General features: G+C 41.1%; 1 protein-coding gene across 4 annotated transcripts in view; it reads right to left on the minus strand.

The window, feature by feature from the left end:
- tenm4 (teneurin transmembrane protein 4) overlaps positions 1-22,507 on the minus strand; it is a 133,059-nt gene that overhangs the window by 23,272 nt on the left and 87,280 nt on the right. For all 4 annotated transcript variants that reach the window (XM_079354480.1, XM_079354479.1, XM_079354478.1 and 1 more), the window contains 10 exons: positions 21,744-21,890; positions 20,715-20,931; positions 16,162-16,281; positions 12,455-12,716; positions 10,896-11,163; positions 10,667-10,810; positions 8,208-8,457; positions 7,772-7,792; positions 3,901-4,133; positions 2,923-3,077 (listed from right to left, as the gene is read on the minus strand). In XM_079354480.1, coding sequence (XP_079210606.1) covers positions 2,923-3,077; positions 3,901-4,133; positions 7,772-7,792; positions 8,208-8,457; positions 10,667-10,810; positions 10,896-11,163; positions 12,455-12,716; positions 16,162-16,281; positions 20,715-20,931; positions 21,744-21,890 — 1,817 coding nt within the window. The remainder of the gene's footprint in view (positions 1-2,922; positions 3,078-3,900; positions 4,134-7,771; positions 7,793-8,207; positions 8,458-10,666; positions 10,811-10,895; positions 11,164-12,454; positions 12,717-16,161; positions 16,282-20,714; positions 20,932-21,743; positions 21,891-22,507) is intronic.

Genomic DNA, 22,507 nt, shown 5'->3' on the forward strand with positions numbered 1-22,507 from the left:
TCATGCTCCCCCCGCCTCATACAGTGGGGAAGCTGTCAATTGTGCCTGCCTGACTGACACAGCCACCACCAGCAAAAACCTAAAATAGTCTCAGTCAAGGAAGCAAGTCATGGATTTGAACCAACACAACCCATATCTATTTTTAAATATATCTGAGCTTGTATTAGAGGTATAATGCCAGCTCCCATTAACAATGGCTTCACTCTTTGCATGAGGCCTGCCTGAGGAGACGAGTTAGACGTCAGTATGTGCAGCCCCTCTCAGATTTGAAATGAATGTCACAGTCAGAGACTTGATGAAGCTTTCTAAGGCTGCTAACACCCTTGAAATGTGTTTAAGTGATCTTGTTTAAACTCATGGCTTCCATCAATTTAAGTTTAAACTCAGCCGGGGATGCAGAGGAGATTTTAAGACACATTCCTGAAACAGCGAGAGCCCAAGGCCTTGGTATAAACAAACAAATGCATTCTTGACAGAGGTCAAATGCTTGTCCTTTTGCATGATGATAAAAAGTTACAAGACAGAGCGGTTAAATAGCTTGATGCTGCCGATCGAATTAAGAGCGAATTGTGCAGCTGAACACTCACTGCACAGATGGCATTGCCAGATAACCATGACCTCATCAAAAAAGAGAGAAAGAGAACGGAATTAAAAAAAAAAGGAAAAGAAGAACAGGTGAGGCACAGCAAAAGTAATGACCAGTATGATAAGCCTTCTCCAGAGGAGCTCCGGTTCTAAGTGAGGGGATGGGGAGTGTTTGAAGTAGGAAGCTATGTGCCCTGGATGAATTTTTAATGGATGCTTTTTACTGTCTGAGTGTCTCTGGCAGAGCTTGTGCGATTTGTCATCGTTGTAGATCTGCAGTCAGTCCGCCTGCGTCCTCGCTGTCTTGGAGCTGGGATGGTGAGTATCTATAGGCGCTTGTGCTTGTGTGCGAGGGTAGGGGGGGCGGCAGCAAGCACAGGTCATAAGGGGGAGGTTCCCCTGAGGCTTAAAATGGGCAGCTGGAGGCTTTGCCCCTCCACCAGATTCATCATTTCGCCGATCACAAAGCGTCTCTACACTGGCATGACAGGCCCCCACAGGACCAGTTTGCTAGCCGTAGCTCATAACACACACGATGGAACAAGATACAAACGAGTGCTTGCACATGGAGCTGAAGCCGAAGCTGATACATCAATCAAATCTGATTAAGAAGACCCAGCGATGCTCTTTAGTTGAGAGACACGGTTAAGCAATAGATGTCGTAGATTGTTGTAAATAACACAACACAAAAACAATTATAAGTCATCCTTTTTTAAAAGAACCTGCCCTCATATATCATGGTGGAACAGAGAGTCATTCTTAAATACAGTCTACAGATTATCTGTCTGAGGATTTTTTTTTCCTGTGACCAACTTTTTATTTATTCTTATTATGTCTGATGATTAAAAAGTGTGATGTGATGTTTTGTGATAGATGTTGCTCTAACATTACTGTAAGTGCAGTTATGCTGCAGTGTCACCGTCCTAAAAGATGGTTACACTCATATAGATAATGCTGCTGGCAGGTTTGAAATAACAGTTAGGACTTGTAAATGTCAGTGGTGAGACTTCTACATCCACATCATTACATACTGTGTGACGTGGTGAAACAAATGAAAGAGCAACAGTTTGCATTTATTATAAAAATGTTTTAGTGAATAAAGTTGAGTTCTGTGTGATCGTCTACGCCAACTCAAGTCAAATAGTGTTTTTTTCTTTAAGAGCCAAGTCAAAGGTCAGAGCAAGACAAAGTTTGAGAGGCCTAAAAACAAGCTATAATGAAAAGTTAAATAATAACTAATTAAAGAGATCAAATATGACTATACCAGAAACACAAATGATCAAATGACATTTATACAAAACAACTCCTCTACTTGTCACTGAGCTAGAGAGAGATGTGACGTCAGTGCAGCACTGTTGTCTGGGCGGCATGTTCAGTCTTTAGTGGTCTGGTATAGAGAGTATGTGTGTTTTTGACTATGTGCTTGTGTGCATCAATTAACATGAGTGATTGAATTGAGAGTCAGTGAGGTAATAGGTCCTCTCACAGCTATAGGTCGAGAGGTCTTCTGCACTAGCGGCTGTGTGTCCGCTTGGCTCTTTACACCGGTGCTACATGTTTATTTCCGTGCCTGCTGGTTCCCAAAAGCCCAGACTGAGTCCCATTCACCGCTCATTTTCATTTTTATCTTGATTTGCTTGTTAACCACAAGATAAATTACATTTTGTAATTCACACTGGCACAGCAGAGTTTTGGGCTGCTCTCCTGAAATCCTAATCTTCTGGACCAAAGTGATCCATCACTGCGTATTCAGACCCTCCTTTGTTTAATAAAGCTAGTAACCTACTTAGTATGAATACTTTCATTTATTCTGAGGGCAATAAACACAATCAATTAAAATATACCACGTATTGCCAACTACTCATGGGCAGGTTTTAGTATTTAGTATGGTCTGCTTAGTAATTCAACACATTCAGAAGTGTTTGCTTTCTGCTTAATGTACTTTCTTTTGCAGTTACAAAGACATGGCATATCTTGTACCATTTCCAAGCATTCTATTATGATAAATCACAGATACAGAAACCTCACTGACATGAGCTATAATGAACTCAGGAAATCCCAGCACAGTGCAATGCCTAAAGGCTTTAACTGTCTTCCTCTACCTGAGTATCTTTCGCAACTCCTGCAACTGTAAAAAACCCAATGATGCAGCCAATAAACTAACGTGGATCAAATGCAGATCAAAGGCAACTGGATCCAGGCGAGGAGCCTCCAGCTACAGAAACAAAAGCTCACATGGAGATAAAAGCATCTTGGAGCCAGGGTCAGCCAAGGTGAATGGTGTAGGCTGAGAGACAAGAAGACACATGGCGGCTGCCCAGGTTAAAGAGGTCGTACCTGAGAGATGTCCATCACAGAATCACAGCTGAGGGGTCGGGCAGAGGTCAGGTCATTGAAGCCCAGAAGAGTAGAGATGATACCGTTCTGATCAATCCTGCGAATCATGGTCCCATCCACAAAGAAGATTATACCGTACTTATCCACAGTAATGCCTGCAGATAAAAAGGCAACCAATGGTCAGGAGAGAAAATCTCCATCAGTTATTGTGTTTATCTGCAGCTTGAAGCACCACTAAAGGACAATTACAGTCTGCTCAGTGCAATGAAAATTAAAGACTTATCACTGCAATGACATCAAATGGGAGGATCGATTTTGTGATCAATAATGGAGAACAATAGAAACATCAAAAAAGATGAAGAGAACTGTACGCATCGATTCAATTACAACTTAAATTTCATCAATACAGTCTCTTTCTTGTGTGCTCTCTCAGCCTTGAACCGCAGTGAATCTGAGAATATTATCCATAGCTAATCCTGTTTCAGCTTTTTTAACTACAGGATCTGTAAAACATCATTTAAGAAGCATCCAGTCCACATAAATAACAGCAAAACAGTGTTCGTTGTCAGTGGAAAGCAATGGTGGACTTCAGAAGGTGGGATGTGAGAGTTATTTCAGTAAGGATTTACAAAGTTGTCCCGATGAAGGACAAACAGTAAGCATATGATTTAATGGCCAATGTATCACCCGAAAGTGAAAACAGCAAGAAAAAAGACTGTTCAGAAGATGAAAGAAATACAGTGACAAGATACATTGAGTTTTGGAATAACTGACGCCTGGGGGCTACATGTATGTCGTGAGTGATGGAGGTCAGAGAGGAGCATTGAGTGCATGAAAACTGAAGAGTATTGATCCAGCCTTTGGGACTTTTATCAACAACTATGAATTCCAGTCTACTTGAAAAGGTTGAACAAAACAAGACCACAAACAAAACTGGACCATCACACGACATGGATTACAATAACTTCCATACATTACCTCTGGGGTTGGTGAGAGTGGCCTCTACGGCCTTTCCTCCATCCCCGCAGCGACTGTCGTCATAAGGGAGACATTGGTCTCCAGTACCCGCCATCAGCTCCAGATTCTTGGCCACATCTTTCACAACATTCAGGGATTTCACCTTGAACACCTTCCTGCTGCTGGTGTCCGAAAGGTACACAGCGCCGTTCACTGGACTGGTGGCCAGGTAGTACTTGTGAGCAGGGCTGTTGCTGAGAGGAGGAAAAAAAAAGAAAAAAAAGAGAAAGAAGCCCAAGTCAATAAAAGCTGGAAGGGCTACAGTGCTCTCAATAAGAAACATTGTGTAATACAATTAAAATGGATTCAAAAGCCATTAAGGGAGTCAATTTGGCACTATTACAGTTTAAGCCAAGGACATGGGAAGAAGAAAAATAGAATGAGATTAAATGTGGCAAAATAGAAAGAGATGAAACATGACATCATGGTGAAGCTCGTCTACCATACAGTCAGCTAAGTTAGAAACCCCCTGATGTCAGAAGAGAGAGCCCAGCCATCTGCATGGATGTTTACAGACCAACACCAGGTACACTGTATAGTGTTGTTGAAACACCGGTTCATGTTGCAGGTCAGAGTCAGTCATGTGAAAACACAGGAGTGTGAAGTGGCACATATTGAGGTACAGTCGATCCTTTAACAAAACTCTTGATTACCCCCTTTACCCTGATCCGTAAAATCTCTGAGAGTATCGTGAACAGTATTAAACTCCACTGTGTATACAACAGCAGCAGCCTGGTTATTGCCAGAAGAGTACAAACAAGTATGTTTTCAGTTTCTCTTGGGACCTGTGTGTTTTTTTTTTTGTTTGTTTTTTTGACAAACACAAATGCATAGCTGAAGTAATAATCCAAACACACTATGCATCCATCAAGCTGTGATTCAGGAAACAGAAAAAAAAAAGAAATTCTATCAGACTTCCAACCAAGTCAACAAAGTAATCTTTCATAACCACAGGAGGTTTCCAACCTGAGAGACACACAGCAGAACCGAATGGAACCAATCCTGCTGAGACGGGACGTATGGATGCAGCTGCACACTCCAGACAGAGCCGGTGTCACAAAACACAGAACACAAAGATGCTCAAGACGAGTGTATCGCAGTAAATGAAGTGTCAACAAGGACATCTTCCATTAGAAGTTTGCTTAGGCTTATGGTAAACAAGATTTTCAGATTGTTAAAGAAAAACAACACCTGCAGACTGATTAACAGTCCAGACTAGACGTAGCTCTGATCTTATTTTTTAAGCTGCAGATTTTTTAAAGGCTTTGACTTGTCTTTGTTTTCAAAAAAGAAAGCACATGACACAGATGATAATTAGACAAGAGGTCCTTCTTCTTAACAGCTGACTGCTCCTAATGAACTCGCTCTCCCTGTTGATGAATTGATTGTCAGGGAATGCACAAACAACGCTGTGGCAAATCTATCAAAGCGATAAATCACTTCAACTTTAGTCAGGAAAAAAAGTTCTAAAGACGTCGACTTCAAAATAAAGTCTAATGCTATAAATATACTACTAGTGACACCCTGCTACTACAACTACATATCAGAACTTACACTTAATAATTACTTTATTAATTAATTATTATTTTTATTGTGATGATATTTCAACATGACTTAGGTGGAAGCTTCAAATACACTCTTGGATTTTCAGCTTCTTCCTCAATGAATATTCTCTATTTTGTTATTTCTTTTATTTTTTTTTTATACAGTGCAAATAAATAAAAGACCTCTCACATGTAAAGAGAGTGTCCAAAGTGCTGGCAAAACATGAATGAAATGACAAAACACACAATAACAAATGAATCTCGAAAAAAGTATTTTTAAAGAATAAATAAGCGGTTTGGCTGACTTGTAAACTGAGCAGTGGTTTCTGGATGAGCTCTGACTGTGGGTTCGACTAAACAAAAAGGTGTTTTACGTTGTTTAGTGATGCAGTGGTTAGCGCCACCTTACAGAGACGGGTTATTAGAGGAAGATACAGCACAGTTCTGCCAGATCTGATAAGCATTACTGAGAAACCTGTCAGCAGGGCGTCATTCAAAGTGGATTAAGACTGAATTTCAACTATAACCTTGAGGGTTCTTTTGGGGCTTATGGTCGGTATGACAGCGCCAAAGAGTACAACAAGAAGAAAGACCTGTGGGTCGGTGGAATTGTCAACTCTAATAAATAATTTTAAAAGACAATTGACCTTCAATGAATCAGTGATGACAGGACACTGCAGCAAACCTCAGGCGCACATGTCACAGCCAGCCCACTGACCAAGTTGACTGATATGTTGTTCTACAGCACATTTCAGGTACACGCAGCTAGCTTTGAAAAACAACTGCTGTCTTAGAGTAGGTCAGTAGCGAGCTTCAATAACTGGGTTCTACTTTGCATTCTATCTGCCATGTGCAATCAGCTGATACCTTATCAGCTCCCAGTTGCATGTAGAACAGTGTTGATCCCCCATAGTGTATGAAAGTATAAGGCGTTATTCTCTGACCTTGAGCAACGGCCATACACTCCCATCTATATTCACTGACAACATCTAGTTTGTAGAAGATAATTGGATTTTGCTGCATGCTGGCAAGGCAATGGAGGAAGCATGGTTGGAGTGGATGGGGACATCCTTAGCAGGGGGTCAATGCACATTGTAGTGAGATCACCCACCTCCGGGTCCTATTGTTAGCTCCCACATGGAGAAGAGGCAGCCACCCGTTATATACAGACACATGCTGGGCTTTCCTTCATAAGTCTCCTTTAAATATGCAAACGTATTTTAACCCCTTGACGCCTGACTTTGTTTCCAAGTATTAGAACTAGAAGCTTTCTGATATTGATGTCCTCCTGTTCTATTTCAAACAGGGGCTGGTTATACATCACATCATGAAGGTGCAGTACACTTGACACACATTGTTTTTATTAATCACAATGTTTCGACCAGAGGTCCTCTTCAGGTGATCAATTTGGGGCTTAAACAAGGTGTTAAAAGGTTGTTTAATAGGAGGAAGAATAAAAAGAGATCCTCCTGTTTTGTTAATTTGGTCATTCCACAAAATATCTTGTGGCTTTTCATCTGAATCTGACTACATGTAATCCTGCTGAGCATTTGACAGAATATTAATACATCAGCTCTTTGCCTGAGGCATGGCTCATACAGTAAAGCCAGCAGACCAAGATTCCCCTTACAGTCACCTATCATTGGCAATTCTGTCTTTGTATATTTTCTTTATATCAAATGTTGGGACTTGTGGTACGTAGAGCAGCAGGCGTGTCTTTTGTTACACAGAATTGTGTTGGGCAAATAGTCCAGACACCTTCCCTTTCCAAAGTAAGTCAGTTTATGAGCACCGTTAACTCCAGTCTACCAATGACTAAAGAATCGTATTATACTGTATCATCACTTCACTGACATCATTATCCAATATGGAAAATGATTCTTTTCATAATAGATTGGATTTTTTTTTGCCATGAGATTCTGTTGTATTCAGTGGTGTAGCAATGTGTACTTAAAATCTAATGGACAGCAAGTTAGATAATGTTATTTGAACCCATTAAAAACCATGAGGAGAAAATGCAGCTTTTCCTCTCTGGACTGCCATGACAGATGGAAACACAGTGTACTGAACATGGCACTGAACTGGGAGATGAAATAAGCTTTGAGGACAGAGTCAAACCACCAAATCTCCAACTTTACGAGAATGAGAATTACTAAGGCAGTCACAATCTTAAGACGTGATCTTTTAGTTGCTCACAAGTACAGATTTGAAATGAGCTTAGAAGATCACCACAGCATGGAGAATTTTACCCTTTCTATAATAACTCAAGCAAATACTGTGTTGCTTACCTATGCCTGAAGTCTTTATTTCTTTCAGTTTGCCAAAAGGAGCAGAAAATGAGAGAGGAGGAGAGGGAAATGTTAGTTGTTAGAAGATAGGTTTAGAAAACAGAGGTTAGAGAAAAGAATTAACGGAGAAACATCACAAGTTATCCTTCATAATCTGATGCATTTATAAATGATATCTATTCATCCAAGTCTTTAGAGGAATTTAACTAAATGTATATTTTCCATTTAGTCTTTTGTCGAGTGTTAACCTCATTACTTCCTCTTCAGCCAATATCACTCCAGCTGATATAGGTGAAGGAGAGTGAAAGGATCATCAATCCTAGGCCTTTAGGGTATTTCTGTCTATCTTAATCCACCTCAATGGTTTATGACCTGTGTGCAAGCCCATCTGAGCTCAGGGTCCTGATTGAATGTTGGTCGGCTACTCCTCCGTTACCTGAGCTCCAGGACGCTGGTGACATTCCCTGTGGTGAAAATCCTCCTCACATAGTTGAAGTCGCCCACGTACAGACTTCCATCTGAGCCGCAGGCCAGAGCCACGGGGGCCAGCAACTTGTTTCCGTCAGCAAGCCCATTACAGCTGGGGCAGGAGATGCTGCGCCTGCGCCCATTGCCCATCACACTGCCAATTACAGGAGGCTGCTGGGAGATAAAGACGTTCTCTCCGTTCCCCATGTGTAGAATACCTGATGATGGCAGAGGAGAGGAACAAGTAACACCTGTGAACCTGTTTAGGTCACACACAGTCTCTACATGGGTCTGTGATCTTTGAAAAAAGAATAAAGAATATGTTGACAGTGGCTGATCATTTTATTTAGGCTGCTTTCACATTGGAGGAAAATATTTATGTGCAAAAATGAATGCGGTTGGTTATAAATATGTACAGCATATACATCCCATTATTGCATTATTTATTACTAGCATAATAATGAGCTGAAATCAAAACTGTTGCTACACTTCTAAAAATAATTCAAGGCTAGATTTGTTCAACTAACATTTTAAACCTTTGTCTGTGGAGAAAAGCATTTCAGGAGTGTTGATGCACGTAGGGCTGGTTAAAAACTGTTTTAATTTATGAAGATCACTGACGTTGCTTGACGTGTGTCATTGTGCACATTCCAGTTCACAAGAGTCTGGAAAAGGGATGTGTATGCTGAAATGTTTCTTCTGGATGGCTTACTATTTATTAAATATGACGAAGGGAACTAAGTCACGCTGAATCTCGCCTCGTGCTCTCATGTTCCATGTCCCTGACTCCTTGCGGTTTAAAAGTACATAGCGTTGTAAAAATGTGTGAAAGATAACAAATTGGCAGATTAACAGCATATATACATATCTGAATCCACTGATCATGCAAATATGTCTGTGTGTGCACCTCTGCAAACTGCAGCCATGAAATTGCTTCATTTGCAGTCTGTGTATGTAATAAGAGGTGGTGTGAGCGGATGGAAACACAGGCACGATTTGATGCCAAAATGGGAACCAAAAAGCCCTTGGCACAAGTGGAATCTCTTGGAGCGAGAATTGTACCACACAGGCACAATCACAGAAGATTGACTCGCTAAGATTAAATGGCTCTGTGCTTGTCTTTCTACTACTACAGGCTCTGCACATGAACAAAGCTTGAGCCAGAACAGAACAGTGCAAGTGCAAACATTCAGGCAAGTGTAAATACACATGCACAATATGTTGAATTAGTTTTGCCAATCTTGTCTTGGAAAATTTTCAAGTATGTAAATTTAAAGATGTTTCCGTTGCCCAATCAATCTAATCATATTTGAAGTTCAGCATCTGCATGTCTGATGCAGTTTTCCAGCTTCTGGAACTTGGGGATCTGAGTTCTCTGAGCAGCACAACATTTGGTCTATCAGAAAAGATCAGCCAAGCATCGCCTTCCTGGGACGTGATTTAATCTTAGGGGCTGCTGCTGCTGGGAGCCGCAAACTGACAGCAATTAAATTAGTGATGATTTTAAAAATGCTGGGCATGAACAAGACATGGAGATGCCAAAGGGTGGGTAAGGGGGGAGAGGGACTGGCAGTAGAGATTGCAAAGGTGCAAGGACTCCTGCAGACTGCACAGTCGGACTCAGCTGGTTTAGAGGGACAGATCAAAGCGCCACCTTCCTAAACACATTTCATGTAAGTGCAGCTCATCTCCTCTGATAAGCCCTTCCATCAGATAGTGAATCCTAACTAGTGACAGGTGCTGCCCAAAATTTCTTTCATTTTATTAATTCCTATTACTGCCTTTCAGGAGTAATTTACACACCACCTCCTCATTAACTATGTGATAATTGACACGACAGGAGTGACGGACGGTAGCTCTGCTCTGAAACAATAAACATCTGCTAACTGAAGGAAACCTATCAAACTTAGTCATCGCTTCTTAATGGAAATGACTGAGCTCGTGACACTCTTTCTGTTAGCCTGTTAATGCACCAGGAATGTCATAGTAAGGACTTGCAACACAAAATGTTATGTTATAAATATATTACAAAGTCTAGAATTAGGGGTTCAGAATATTTCATTTGATAAATTGATCTCTTTAAATGGAAAATTAAATCAAATAACAAACGTGTTTTTCTGTAATTTTGCCTGATTTTACAAATAAAGCATAAAGTCAGCTCATTTACAGAATTCACTGCAAAAAACACTGCAAATGTACATGCAGTGTCATTACTAATACTAATTAATTTATAAACATGCCCACTGTAGTACAGCATTACACATAAACATTGGACATAACATAACTTATATCAGTATTACATGTACATTTGCAGTGTTTTTACATTGTTAAATTTAAGATGTGTTGCAGTTTAAAAAAATCTTAAGAGTAGGTGTTTCAAAGAACAAATGGCTGAGAACAAGCATTTAAAAAGGGATTACTACTCACCACTCTGGATATTTAAAGCATGGTGCTTGTCTACCGTCCATCCTCCCAGTTTGGACGCAGTGGTTTCATATCCCTGAAGAACAGCAGTCCTCTTCTCCCATAGAATTAGGTCTGGACATGACTCATACTCAAAACCCACAGACACTAAAAAACAAAGCAAAGATAAGAAAACCACATATTTTGTTGGGAACCCCCCACCCCAAAAAACAAAACAAAAAAAATCACTCACCAAAAGCCTCAGATAATCCGTAGACCTTCTGGCTGTACACATCAGCCTTGTCCCATACAAAGTCATACGCGAGGTTTGGAGCTGCAGGAAACCATTTTCTGAACAACCTGCCTTCCACAGCCACCATGAGGTGAACCTTCATCAGGTTGAAAGGAATTGTTGGATGGGTGAGGGTCACCCTCAGGATTGACTTGTAACCTGGGGTCCTACTACTTAAATAGCCGAGTTTCATTTCTGACCCTGGTATAGGCACTTCCTCCTGTAGAGACTGGAGACCAAAAAATAAAAACCAAGCTGGCTGTCAGTGATTGTAAACATGAAACTTTTTTCTTCAGCGTTTTAGGTAGGTTATATAATATGCCTCTGCAGGCCCTTTATTTTATGTAGTTTGTCAGTTTGTGACTTCAGGTCGGTGGCTGCTACAACCTTTGTATGATACTTATTAAAGCCTCGCCTCCAGCCGAATATATGGACCCATGGGAAGATAAGAAACATCAATTAGAGGACAATTATGTGTGTATTACAGGGAATCAGATGAAAGATTTCTTCATTATGTACTCCTGTGAGAATTGTTCATAATTGATTTAATAAAAGCAAGTCCTTCATTGGGACAATAGTCTTTGGTGCAATCCATAGGACGAATGCATCAAAGCAGTGCCCTTGGGCTCAGAGCTTGCACATTGCGATAATATATTAGGTAATAAAAGTTAGTTTATCTGGCCAAGTTTGTGGCCTTAGGAAGTTTTCCCACTAAGGTTAGATCAGTAATGTCTTCAAAATACACTCGAAGGTCAGCACTCAGACATTGTAAGGTGATCAAAGATTGACACCTTCGGTTTCGCTTACTGACTCTTCCCTGCTCTAATTGATTAATCTGTTGCTGCCTATCTTCACGAAAAAAATTTGGAAAGTAACAATCAAAACAGCTCCTCAAAGTGACCTTGGTCAGAAGACATTTTAGTTATGCTGTGTTTCTTTTTACGATGCCCACAAAGCTCTGGCTCTCGCTCTGTCTGGTTAATTGATCTGGATTCCCTGTTAAAAAGAAAGTTGTACAATTTGGATGATGCTCCCGTATTGTGCACTTAAAAAAGCAAAGGCGAGGCTCTATAAATACACAAGGCTGTTTTTTAAATTCACTGATATGAAATACATCCCATAAAGCAAAGTGGGAGACAAGTAATTAAAGAAGGGCACTGAGAAGCCTGCCAGACGACCACTATGCAAGCATGTACTGGCACCAACAAGACATATTCAATTGCACATAGACATCAAGATAAAATAAAAAATCACATTTCCTGTGTATGAGGTAATCATTATGACTTTGCATTGAGACTGTGCAAAGTAGATTGTAAATTGCCAAGGCCCTGCAGACAATTTACACAAGAAGGATAAAATCACAGTACCACCATAAGAGAGAGTCACTATTACACTTGTGTACACATGATTAATAGTCTTTAGAGTCTCTCCCTGATATGCAGAATAAATCATTTGGAGTGGAGACCCATGCAGATCACAACCTGCAGGGCAGTGAGGAGGGTGGGTTGCAGAGTATTCACCTGGATTTCGGGAACGACAGTCCGCCTTTCGGCGCAAGAGCCAGCAAATGCTGTGAGTGGAGCAGGGGACACTATGGGGCTGGGCCGAGTGAAGCTACTGAGGTCACAGCTCGGGATGTCATTCTCTTCGTGCCGCATGACGATGGTATCCATGACAAAGAAGCGTCCCCATGGCATCCAGAGAGTGTGCTCCTGGGTGATGAATGGAGCGCGCTCAAAGTGCAAGGCTACAGCGAGGCCCCCATTGGTCACCAAGTCAAAACTGCAATACAGACATTCACAGTGTCAGAGAGGATGAATGTTGGTTCACATTACGTTAAGATTGGTGTACTGATTTTACAATGAATACTACTAAAAATCCCATAAGCAGTAAAAAAAACAATCTATTGAAAAATAAGGATTAAAGCAATAGACAATTTTCTGAATAAGTGGAGTAATAACATGAAACTGAAATAAATGCATGATTTGACACAGAAGCCTGTAAAGGAAGGATGCTAGTGTTGTTGATTAGCATTATCATTTAAGCACACACAGGCTATAAACAAACAATGAATTATCGAATTGGTGAAGAACAATCTCTTTATAAATGTCAAAATATGAAGGTTCTTTTGGAAGACAAATTGATGAAAGCTTTAGGTCTAGGCTTGCCTGTTTACTCCCCATGTGTGTGTAATGCACTCCTCCTGTGTTCACTTTTATACGTGAGAGAGAGAGAGAGAGAGAGAGAGAGATGTGTGCAGCAGGATGGAGGTAGCAGCCACTTCTCTATCGATCCCTTAGATGAGGGCTGTCCACTCTCACATCAGTCTAAAAGCCCTGCAATGCAATCCCATCTACAGTTGCATTTTAGGCCCTCTGGTCTGACCTAAGTGGGTCTCAGTAAACAGGCTACACTCTGCTGATTTTGTCACCTAAAACTGCTGAGTGGTGACAACAGCCGTCCCTGCACCTGCACTACGTGTGCAGCTCTTGTCACTTCTCTTTAAGAGCCAATTAGCACCTGGTCACCTACACCTCCTGAGGACAGGGCCTATTCCTCACACAGGAAGCATCTTTTCCAAATTACAGGTGAAAAAGTAGGTCCAAATAGCGGCCTCTAAACCAGCTGACCTCCCTCTTGGTGGGAGCTACTATAAAAAGAATGTGCTTATCCTAACTTGCCCTGAGAGTAAAGCATTTGATTGGCTTTGGTGATAAACAAAAGTTTGTTCCACCCTTGGTGTTCTGTCCTGGGATGAGTTTGAGTAGAGCGAGTTTTTTTTTTTTTTCCAGGAGTATGTAGGCTGCAGAAAAAGAGGAGAGCTGTGATAGTGGTACTCTTGCACTTCCATGATTCATAAGTAGCAATACAACTGCAGCAGGTCAGTGTGTGTGACACCTGAAAGGATGAGGCTACGCATGCTCCAAACTCTTCTGGACAGATACTCATGGCCAGTGTGGCAAATCGATGGAGAGATTCACTGGCTGTTATCAATCATGACAACAGCCCAAAGCCATGTGACAAAACTTATTAGGCTACCTGCAACAGCCTCGCTTTCTTGTGCCCTCAAGGAATGCATCAAGCTCAAAGAGTTAACCCTGCCAATGAACTTGGCGTGCCACATACAAATTATACGCACTCATATCTCGGCTAATATATATTCTTGTTATAAACAGAATCGTATCTGGTTGAGGTCAGAGTGCATCAAAGACACTGTTAAAAGTTGTAATAAACATGACTTGTATACAGTAGATCAGTATTGTATAAACTACATTAAATCCTTCGCTGCATTTCAACTCCTTAACTCACTTCAAGAAACAAGGAAGAAAATGAAAATAATTAGCAATACAGCTATATTGATTATAAGTTCATTGGCGATCTGTCCATTAAGTAGGACAAACTTTGGATGGTAGAATGGATTTTTAACAATGTGCAATGTTGTCAAATTTATACTAGATATACTTTTTACATCACAGCTCATATAGAGATCCTTAAAGGAAGCTAATAATGCAATAACCTGGAATTCACATCAGCATTTTACAGACGAGTGGGGGAAAGCGTATAAAAAGGAACAGGTGTGCATCAATGCTCAGCCTGACAGAAAATGACGACACAGCTGTAAGGAACTAAATGAACCTCTTTTGTCTAGGTCAGAAAACTTTTCAACACAGCGAGAAGGTAATTTAAAAAACTAAGCCCTTTGACAATAAAGAACACATCATAAAAAACGAGTTGAGACAGCTTTCCCATTTCTAAGTGGCTGAACAGGTGCATTTCTGATTTCACGCTGCACTGAGCCAGTTTACAGTGATTGCCGGGGAGTTGCAGGAGAGTAGGCATGTTTACAGGGGAACCTGGGAGATGGAGTAGTGTTTACACATAATGCTAGAAGGAAGAGAAGGGTATAGAGTTTTCTGGACAAGAACAGAGTGATGCATACGAAAAATGGGACATGCATAAGTGGGGGAAGGATAGAGATGAGGAAAGCCAGTGCAGTGGAAAGGACTTTAGACCTGAGCACACGGAAAAGAAAATAAGTGAAAGAGAAATGTCCAGAAAGAAAGGGCTTAAGCTCAGTCGGTAGATGGAGGAGAGGAAGCATGAAGAGATAGAGGGAGGGAAAGACAATATGGGCATTTTTTGTGAAATTAAGAAGAAAAGGGATAGAAGACAAGGAAATGGAAGGACTGATGAGAAACAGGAAGTATCTAGATTAAACTTGTGGCAAAGACGTGGCCCTTCAGAGTGTCTTTCACTGATAAAATAGTCAGGAGAGGATAGAAAGGATCGATCCACAAAGCCCTGTCAATATTAACTTCTCTGAAAAAAACAGGGCAATTTGAGGTTGTGAGTGTGTAACTTATGTGTGGAAAATCTCATCAGGACAGACATCAGAGAAAACATTTCTCCTTTCAACTTCACCTGTCACACTAAGAAACATGTCTTAACCATTCTGAGTTTTGTGTCTGGATTTCCAAGAGAAAATCCCCTGGTGCCAAAGCAGCTGGCTTGGAGTCATTCAAAGAAATCCAAACAGAAAGCTCAGACTTTTTCCACTTCTACTGTTGGAACACTTTCCCTAACAGCTATTGTCTCCCTCCAAAGAGGTTCTTGGGGTACTGCAATGAAGCAAAGAAGTTGGAAAATTGACTTGTGTCCTGTTTTTGCAAAAGACGATATCCATAGCCTAACCTCACCTGTGGAAGGCACTCATTGTGTTTATCTTTCTCTGGACAGATTGAACAACCACACTACTGTGTTAAAGGTAAAAATTCAGCGACGACAGGGGAAAATAAATGGCCTCAACTTAAACGTTTCATTTTACTATCTAAACCTTCCTTTGTCGAATAAATAATGTCCATCTGCACCATGTTTCATTGCCCCTGTGAGCTGCTTTGAATTGGCATATTTTATTCTTTCCCCTCCCTGCTGCTACTGAAGCATAACTTATGAGAGCACCAGAAGGGCTTTGTTTGATTTCTCTGGGAATTGAGCCGAGAACTCCAAAATTGGACCAAATGAAAGCACGAAGCAGATCAATGGCAGCACAGTTTGCAGTGGAAACTGTGTTTTCTTCAATCATTAGAATTCAGCGCAGCTAAAAAACAATATTTTATAATAAAATAAATATCACTGTCACATCTCTGCACACGAAACTTAGGGTTGCATTTAGTGGAACGTGCTCTCATCCTCTTGTGTGGGCCAATATAATGAAGAGGGCTCTTACCTTCCATCTTGCCGAGTGATTGTGTAACCATAGGATGGGTTGTTGATGAAACTGATGTTGACTCCCACCAGAGGTGTTCCATCTGAGGTCACCACTTGTCCACGAATTACACAAGCATGGCTGTATGGAGGCGAGAAAGACCAACACAGTTAAGGAGCAATACTTTTGAACAAACTTCCTCTGTCCAGGTACAGCATTAAAAAAAAACAAAAAAGAAAAAACAATACGTCTGCAGGAAATCCTTCACAAACAGGTGGTTTCTGACTGCCTCATACTTTTTCTTTATAATGTCATCTGTTTGTGTCCTTTATGCAAATAGTAAATCTAAAATAAACAAAAATACATTTAATCACCAAAGATTCAAAGTGGCCAACCAGGTTAATTAACATCCCTCTGACTTGACTCAGAAAACAGTTTGACTCGGGGGAATGAAATAACTGCACAGCCCTGGCTTGTACAGGTGTAACTATTATAACCAGGTGTACACCATCATAACAGTAAGAGAAATGTATCAAGAATAGTAAAGTGGGAAAAAAAACGGTAAGTACGGGTGCTATCCAAACATGAATAGTGTACACAATAAAAGCAGCAACAGCAGAAACAGAACCTTACACCTCCGAGGAAGTCTCGAAGGGGTTTTCCACCCAGAATGGAGGGATAATGAGATAAGGAAGGTTTACTTTGCTTTTGCTCTAATTAAAAAAGGAGGATTTATCTTTTCCATTGTTGAACACAGGAGAGGGAAATAACAGGGCTGCAGATTGCAAGACTTGCTTGGCTGGTTATCAAGTCCTTGACAGATTTCGAGACTGGCATCAGGTCTCCAAAAGCTGCATAAATTACATCTGATTATCAGTCCCCACCAATCAATAGAGGAAAGCCATCCAAATTCAACTCCAAATCTTACTAACCCGATGCGATTAAATCTTGCTGTATCATGTCTCCATCAAATTCTGCCCCGGTCATTAGTGAGGCCAAACTAATGGTCAGCCATCGTTTCTGTAGTCGTTTGCAAAAAAAAGTAAATCCCCTAACGAATGCCTCACTGCCACTTCTTCATCAGAGCGTGGCTATTTTTAATACATTTGGGTCTTAAACACTGCCACGGACTGGAAACAATTAACACTAGTATGTTAGTAGCTGCCCTCAACATGTCCTTACCAGAGGCAAGATCATTCACCCCTCACTATCCTGGTCCCTAGGAACCCAGTTTTATGTTAATTAGGCCAAGTCCCCTTCAGAAGACCTTGGCTGTCCACTACTGCACAGTAAACAAGCAAGGAGATACGGCTCTGAATCCTGGGGCTCATACCCAAATATCCATCTGAAGTACTAACACAGAAATACTACTAAAGTTAACCCAGCGCTGGCCTCGCTGTCAACCATTAATCATTTATTTTACAGTCTTGTTTGAAGAGGCAATCGTCCACATTTTCATCAGATTGAGCTGCAAAAGTGGAACTATCTTCTTTCTGCCTCTGTGAGCCACATGGGGAGATGATTCTTCACCGCCAAGACAAATGATTTAAATATTGACATCAAATAAAAGAAAAAGAAGCGCAGCAAAGAAAGCGTTAAGCATTCGCTGCAGGAACCTTCCCTTCTTATGAGATTTCACCAGTCTTAGGCGGTTCTCAAAGTCAAACAAAGGACTTTACGATGTCTCCAACCTCCGCCATATCAGACATTATCCACACAGGGGAAAGTGAGGACATGTAAAAAAAGAAAGAGGTGAAGCTGCATGCACTCTGAAATAAATCCTCTCTGATGTTGAGTATTATAACAGAACTTTGTCCGTTTCACTAATGCTGATAGTAATACATTTTATCAGCGCTTTTCAAAAACTCACAAAAAGACACTGTGCATTAGTTTAAAAAGACAGAAAGGTCAGAACAGCAAACAAACACTACCACATTACACATACAGTAAAATGAAAAGACAACACCAAGCTTCAGCTACGGATAAACAGAGCATGCTGACAAGAAAGAAAGTAATATTGAACCATGAAATACTTTTTTTTCCCGTAACTTATGTCACAGTCAGACATGGAAATCGGTATACCTTTGACTTTTGTTATTGATGTCTATAGAAGCAAGATTAAGTACTGCATGTTGTTAATCTATGGGGGGAGGGGGCAGTTAAACAGGTAAATGAAACCATTTGTTCATGAACGACTGTTGAACAATAATGCTGTATTGATTTACCACAAACAGTTTCAGTTTCAGCCGAGGAGGTCGAGCAGCTCCGTAGAACAAATGACTTTATATGAACTTGGATTGGTTTTAAAAAAAAAAAAATCAGGCGAATAAGCATTTAAGACAAACACCCATTTTATATTCTAATATGAGAAAAGATCTCAGCATGCATGTGTGTTATGTATTATTAAACACGACACTGCCAGAATAAACGGAGAACTTTCAGTGAGTGAGGCTCATAAATACTACCAACTCCATGGAAGCACCTCAACGATGCTTAAACATGGAAATGACTTGATAACAGAGTAAACCCTGCCGCAGACCCTCATATTCCCTTCCTGTATGTTCCTGATCCAGGGTGCATAGTTAGGAGACATCAGTGTAAAATTTTAGCTCTACAAATATATTCTCCTGCTGAAAGGGATAAAGCACACTAAAAGCAAAATAAACAAGACACTGTCTGACACTAATGGCCCGATGCCTTTAAAGGACTTCTAAATAAAATGATAAACAAGAGCAGGCCTGTGAATGAAGGGAATGGCTTCTGCCTCGCCATTATAAGTCAGCTATCAATCTTTACCCAAATTGTTTAGTGGTCAAAGTCCCTGTTTACTATTCCAGTCAGCCTCCACTGCTGGTCCTCAGCAGTCTCTTGTATTATGTGTCATGGTGGAGAGTCGAGACGTTTTATGCAGTGGCAGATGCTTTATTCAGTGGCACCTTTGCAGCTTTCTGTGGTGGGAAACATCAGAAATAGCAGTCCAACATGTCTACTAGCATGAGGAAGTGGTTAACGGATCAATGAAGAGATGATCAGGTGACTGGACTCAGAATATCAGGAAGACGCTGAGACCGTGACTGCAAGGCTCATCCGAAGCCCTGAGCCCCCTGTCCTAACCGCTCATATCTGTCAGTGGGTGGGGAATGAATACCAAGCATGAATAATAGATTATCCCTGATATTTTTAGGTGAGCCAAGCTTTCCAATCTTGCAGCTCATCTCTGGATTCTTGATTTTACTTATTTATGGCGGCATCTTCTTGTGTGAGAGACAAGAGTGTTACTCAACCCTCTATGCCTACTTCCTCTGTCCTGTAACAAACTGCCAAGCGTGGAGTGGTTCTCGAAAGCCAGAAAAATGTCAATGAGGCAAAATGTCACAAAGTGTGTTACGAGGGCCTTCCTCAAGCATGGGCTGACACTACCGCTGAAAGTTCAGCAGAGTACGAGTTGATGACAGTATATCTAAATCATAAATGTAGATGTATTCATTTTCATGTAACAACGTGAGTGACCACTGATGTTTGTTAACATTCACATAAGAAACGGAGGCAGAAAAGCACATATGTTGAGTGAGTGATAGAAATACATGTAACTGCAAATACTGACATAAGATGGACAGCATAAGGTTACCAAGCAGCACAATATGTACATTTTATGAAGCACCCATTACTAAGATGTGTAATGATGCAAATTAAACTGAAGGAAATAATCCTGCGTGAGTGTCAGTCAACACTGCTGAATTAAAATAGCGAGGTCTGAAACCAAAACTTTCTGTTTATTAATTTATTATTTAATAAAAGGAAAAACACAAATAAATCCATGCTCATACGTTTGTTTGATTTGCCTGCTTATTTTGACAATATTTAATATTTCTGTACTCAGAGACAAACATTTGGAATTCTCTCAACTCCTCTTTTCTTACTTCATTGCGTTTGACTGTTTGTTTTACAGGGGTAGAGTAAGCCTAGATGAAAGGATCCACAAGCAAGTAGGATGCAAATACGGTGACAGAGCCTCGCACGCGTTTAAAGATGAAAAGAGAAGGAGACAAAAGGGAGAGAGAGCGAGGGAATCTTGGGGGACTTTGACAGTCATCCTGCCTGATATGAAAGCATCTCAGATTCCAGGGCTGGGGTGTCGCGAGCTCTGCCTCTGGGAGTGGGCCGCATATGGATTACAGTAAAAGTAATCACAATACATGAATATGAGATGCCTTTGGTGCCAGGGAAGGCTCCTTGCTTTTTGCCACATTCTATGTATGTCCATCATCATCTGTCCATCAACTTTAAACTATGCATGCCACCAGCCCCTACGCGGTTTAGCATCTTTTGCTTATAGCTGCATCCGCTGCCTGCAAATAATAAAAGGTTTTCACGCTCCCTAACACAACTAATAACTATAATTACATCAGCCTACATAAATCATGTAAAAAAGAAAGCATCCTAAGTAGGTGAATTAAAATGTAAGATAATAAAGCAGAAATTACGTATTCAACAGTCAACGCTGTCGCATGAGAACAAAGAAATGATAAAGCTTTCGAGCGCTTGGTGGTAGGTGTAATGTACTCGTGACTCACTTTCCATCGAAGGGGTTGGCTCCTGGGATGATGTGGGTGCTGTCCCTGCCCACCAGGAAGTGCACACGGTCATAGAAAGTCTGCAGGTTGCTCTGTGTAGAGGACATCTGTGTCTCCTGGATGATGTCCAGGGGGTCCGGGGAGCCCACACACAGAGAGGTGGTGTGACAGGTTGCCTGCAGACAGCAGTCTGGATCCATGCAGTCCACCAGGCCATCTGACAAGGTCAAAGGAGTCACAAAGCACACACTGTCCCTTTTAACAACAGCCTGGACACATACCTGGCAAAGGAAACTAAACACATGAGTCACCAGGGCATTACTTTTTAATTTGAATGCCTTTTAACTGCATGACTGGAGTCATGTTAAAGTTTATTTATGTGAAATAAGAAATATGACAAAGAGCTGCTGTGCCTTGTACTTTACTTTAAAGAAGTGGGTCATTGGACTAGCTACCCTTTGCTTTCAGGGGCCTATATGGCCAGATGGGTGATAAAAATAAACCCTGCTGTCAGGAGTCAGTCAAATCCCCAGCAGAACCCTGTCTTTGCCAGAGAGAGCCCCGATGTAACTGCACAGTGATGGGGAGACAAACAGCCCCTGCATAAATAAGGGATGCTAGTGCAAAGCTTAAGCCCAGAATGAGGTCTGGAAGAAAGGAAGTCACGTCTTTGACTTGGCCTCAAGAGTGGTGCAGCCCCCTGGCTGGCTTTGTGTGTGTGTGTGCCTGGCTCTGCTCGGGGCTAGTTAGGGGGCAGAGCAGGGACTTCCTCCTGAGGCCAGTACATGCTCAGGACCTCAGGCCAGCTACTATGCTTTTTTATATCAAAACCTGTTGTCCAGGTGAATGACTGGAAGCCAGTCCTCATCTTCACCAGCATGAGAGTATCACAGAGCCTGTCTCGCATTGTACCATCTATTCTGAAGAACAAAGGGGTTCGTTTTATAGTCAACCCATGTCCATTCAAGAGTCCCTATTTCTGCTTTGCCAGTAACAAAAGGCTTTTCTGTGTGTTGTTTGTGATTTTACCTCCATCGTTGTCCTTGACATCACTGCAGGCAGTTTCCATAGAGGTGTCACAGCCAGTGCCCCTCCAGCCCAGCTGGCACACACAGTACCAGCCATTGTTACCCAGAGTGCACCTACCATTTCCATTACACAAACCAGGGCAGCCCTCTGCATGACAAAGAAGCACAAAGACTGAGGTTGGCACAGAATATCAAAACATGCAGGTTTACAAGTAACAGATAAAGACTGCACTTTGTTTGTGAACAAACATCCACCATAAAAGAATAAAAGAATGTGGCCTAGTTGATGACAATGATTTGTTGCTGATATTGTTTCTGGGTTGCAATAAACTAAAAAAAAATCAGATTTAGAAATGGCTGTATATTAGCCCTTACATGAAGTTGATTAATTTGATACACCTAATGTGGAGAGTCTTATATCCCTGTGTAGTCAAATCAGATAAGAGAGATCTTCTAAATCAATATTCACTCATTACTAAATAGATTGGCCTCCAGTATCTATGCCACTACAGCTGGGGAATAAGAGCAGTGGTGTATATGCTGGGTAATAATTAGATCAGTTTCATGTAATATTTGCACGTGGCCATCTTTTTGGTCATCGTATTACAACTGCTGTCGTCTGTAAAAAAAAAGAAAAAAAAAAGAACAAGCTGAACCGAAACTGTGCAAGTTATTGAAAAAGGCTTGATATCATTCTTTGCCCTCTTTTTTTTTTTGATAATTCGTTTTCAGACAGTTCTCAGCAATCAATAAGATTATACCTCC

Source organism: Symphodus melops (genome assembly GCF_947650265.1).
Source record: "Symphodus melops genome assembly, chromosome: 10".
Lineage (NCBI taxonomy): Eukaryota > Metazoa > Chordata > Actinopteri > Labriformes > Labridae > Symphodus > Symphodus melops.